Source organism: Terrapene carolina, unplaced genomic scaffold (genome assembly GCF_002925995.2).
Source record: "Terrapene carolina triunguis isolate 2854851 unplaced genomic scaffold, T_m_triunguis-2.0 Scaffold24963, whole genome shotgun sequence".
NCBI classification, from domain to species: domain Eukaryota; kingdom Metazoa; phylum Chordata; order Testudines; family Emydidae; genus Terrapene; species Terrapene triunguis.
In genome coordinates, this window is record NW_020689314.1 from 1 (window position 1) to 3,080 (window position 3,080).

At 67.0% G+C, this 3,080-nt stretch overlaps 1 protein-coding gene across 1 annotated transcript; it reads left to right on the plus strand.

Annotated features, from left to right (window-relative positions):
* Positions 1 to 3: 3 nt before the first annotated feature.
* Positions 4 to 3,000, plus strand: LOC112124732 (chloride channel protein 2-like; the record flags this gene model as incomplete). Its single annotated transcript, XM_024223206.3, has 5 exons — positions 4 to 133; positions 339 to 472; positions 773 to 850; positions 1,359 to 1,437; positions 2,875 to 3,000. Coding segments are annotated over 5 exons (547 nt in total), but the record flags the coding sequence as incomplete, so codon positions are not given.
* Between the last annotated feature and the right edge of the window lie 80 nt (positions 3,001 to 3,080).

Below are 3,080 nucleotides of genomic sequence, written 5' to 3' on the forward strand. Positions count from 1 at the left end.
GCAGCCCAGAAGTGGATGTACGGGGGCTTGGACACCAACATCTTCCTGCAGTACATGGCCTGGGTCACCTACCCCGTGGTGCTCATCACCTTCTCGGCCGGCTTCACCCAGATCCTGGCCCCGCAGGCCGTGGGTAGGAGCCAGCCCCTGCCCCTCGGGATCCCCCAGCCCACTCTGCGGGACCACGCCGGGGGAAATCACCCCTCCTGTGCCCAGCTTTCCGGCCTGGGGGTGGGGGGCTAGACCTGGATCTCCCCTCCCCCCCAAAGGGCCGTGAGGGAGGAGGGAGTGGGGGCTACAGCCCCTCTCTCTGGGTGCTCACCCATCCCCTTCCCCAGGCTCAGGCATCCCCGAGATGAAGACCATTCTCCGAGGTGTGGTGCTGAAGGAGTATCTCACCCTCAAGACCTTCGTGGCCAAGGTCATCGGCCTGACCTGTGCACTGGGCAGCGGGATGCCCCTGGGCAAGGAGGTAAGGGGCAGGGGAGCTGCTGGGCCATGTCTAGAGGGGGCAGAAGCTGGGTGCCAGGTGCGGTGGGCAGGCAGCCCTACCGGGGAGAGGGGGGGACATGTACCAGGAGTGGTGGGCGGGTGGCTCTGCCGGGGGGAGGGGGGCCGTGTACCGGGGGTGGTGGGCAGGTGGCCCTACGCGGGGGGGCATGTGCCAACTGAGGTGGGCGGGTGGCCCTGCCAGTAAGCGAGTCTTCCCACAAGGCTCCCTGCTTTGAGGCTGGGTGCCCGTGGTAACCGGTCCCTGGCACTCTTCCCACAGGGGCCCTTTGTCCACATTGCCAGCATGTGCGCCACCCTGCTCAGCAAATTCCTCTCCCTCTTTGGAGGCATCTACGAGGTGAGAGGCCGACGCTGTGCGCCCTGCGGGTGCTGACCGAACGGGTACCAGGGGCCGGGCCGGGCTGGGAATGCAAGTGTATATGAGAGCGGGGGGCTCTCAGGTCCGCGGAGGGATCCCCTGGCTGAGGGGCAGGAGGTTTGTCCTCTCTGACCCTGGTAGGGGAGTGTCTCTGGCCGTGGCTGGGCAGGGCGGGAAGATGGCTCTGGCCGTGGCAGGGGAGAGGGTGAGCCCCACGGGGGGGTGTCTCCGGACGTGGCGGGAGAGGGTGAGCCCCACAGGGGGTGTCTCCAACAATGGCGGGGGAGAGGGTGAGCCCCACGGTGGGTGTCTCCGGATGTGGCAGGGGAGAGGGTGAGCCCCATGGGGGGTGTCTCCAGCCCTGGCAGGGGAGAGGGTGAGCCCTGGGAGGAGTCTTTCCGGCCCTGGCTGCCTGGGGTGTGTCCCCACAGGGAGCTCCCGCCCGGGCGCTGCCCTCCATCGTCTCCTGCTCTCCCTTGCCTTGCAGAACGAGTCCCGCAATATCGAGATGCTGGCGGCTGCCTGTGCCGTGGGCGTCGGCTGCTGCTTTGCTGCCCCCATTGGAGGTAGGGCCGGCCGTGCGGGCTGTGGGTCTGGACCCCGCCCGCCTCTCCCCTGCCCTGCCTGATCCCACAGCTCCCCATGGCTCTGAGCTAACCGAACCCTCCAGCAGGGCAGCGTGGGAGCTGTGCCTGGCCAGGGGGCCCCATCCCCCCCACAGGCCTTCGCACCTCGTGTCCCCAAGACCCTGATCTGGTGGGAACAGCCACCCGGCCGGGGAGGCCGGCACACCTGGGCCTGGCTGGCCATCAACTTGGCCAGGAGCGAGGCCTGTGACAGGCCACAGCCTCTGCCCCCCAAGTCACTGGTATCCCCACTTGACACCCCCCATGCGACGGGGGATGGACACAGGTGGGTGCTATGGGGGGTGCAGGCCAGATGAACACAGGGCTTTGGGCCCAGCCCCCCGCTTTCCTCTCTCCTCACAGCTGTGGCCAGTTTAGCCCCCAATCCCCCCCACTCGGCCCTCGTGTTGCCTCTCGCTTTCCCCTCCAACTGCAGGGAAGCCGCTCCCCCACCGCCCTGCCTATGCCCCGGGCACACAGCCCCAAGGGCACCATCCCAGTCTGTACGGGCCTCCCGGGATGGAGCCCAGCAGCACCCCACCTCAATGCTGCAGGTACCCTGGGCTCCAGAGACGCTCACAGGCCTCCCGGGTACCTAGAGGGGTCCCCAAGGCTCTGTGCCCATGGCAGGGGTGGCAGAGGCCGCTGCATGGGGGGCACTCCCCCCAGAAGATGTAATGTCTCCTCCTTTCCCCTCCGCTCTGCGCTCCAGGGAGGCCCAGCTCCGGCCCCACGGCTCCCTCGCAGCTTTGCACTCCTAGGTTGGTGACGTGTCTAACTCTTTGCTTGTTCCCTCCATGCTGGGCAGTGTCCCCGTCCGTCCGTCTGTGTATGCTTGTCCCTCCTGCTTGCCCAAGCCAGGCTGTCAGTGCCATACCCCCCCAAGATGGGCTGGCCCCTGCTTGCACCCCAGCACTGCCCACTCATTCGCACTGCGCCCCCAGGCGGGACCCGCTCCCTGTTGGGGATAACTGCCCACCTGGCTGAAGAGGGAGCCCCTTGGCTCTGGTAGGGGGTGGCTCGGGGCCGTCTCCCAGCTGGCGTCCTCACCTCAGAGTCAACCAGCTGCAAATTGCTACTGTGCCCATACGGGGCTAACCACACGGACCCACGGTGCCCACCTAACCCCAGGAGCTGCCCATGCAGTTACAGTCTGGTCCCAAGTGGCCTTGGCACACGAATGTAAAGCCTGGAGAAGAGGAGATGCCCCAGGAGGTGTGTCTGGGTCTGGTGCCCCCTTGGCCAGCCCCTGCGTGGACTGTGCGTGGGCAGGCAGAGAGGCACGTCTCAGGGCCGTGGGCCGTCTGGAGCAGAGCCCCCGGTGTGCCAAGGGGTCATGGTGGCACCGCTTCTTCCCCTCCCCTCTGCTCCTCCCAGGCGTCCTCTTCAGCATCGAGGTCACGTCCACCTTCTTCGCCGTCCGCAATTATTGGCGTGGCTTCTTCGCCGCCACCTTCAGTGCCTTCATCTTCCGCGTGCTCGCCGTGTGGAACAAGGACGAAGGTACAGCCTGCCCAGCCCCCCAGGGAACCGGCCCCTCCAGCCTGCACCGGCTACTGCCCTGCTGGGATTGAGGGGCACTG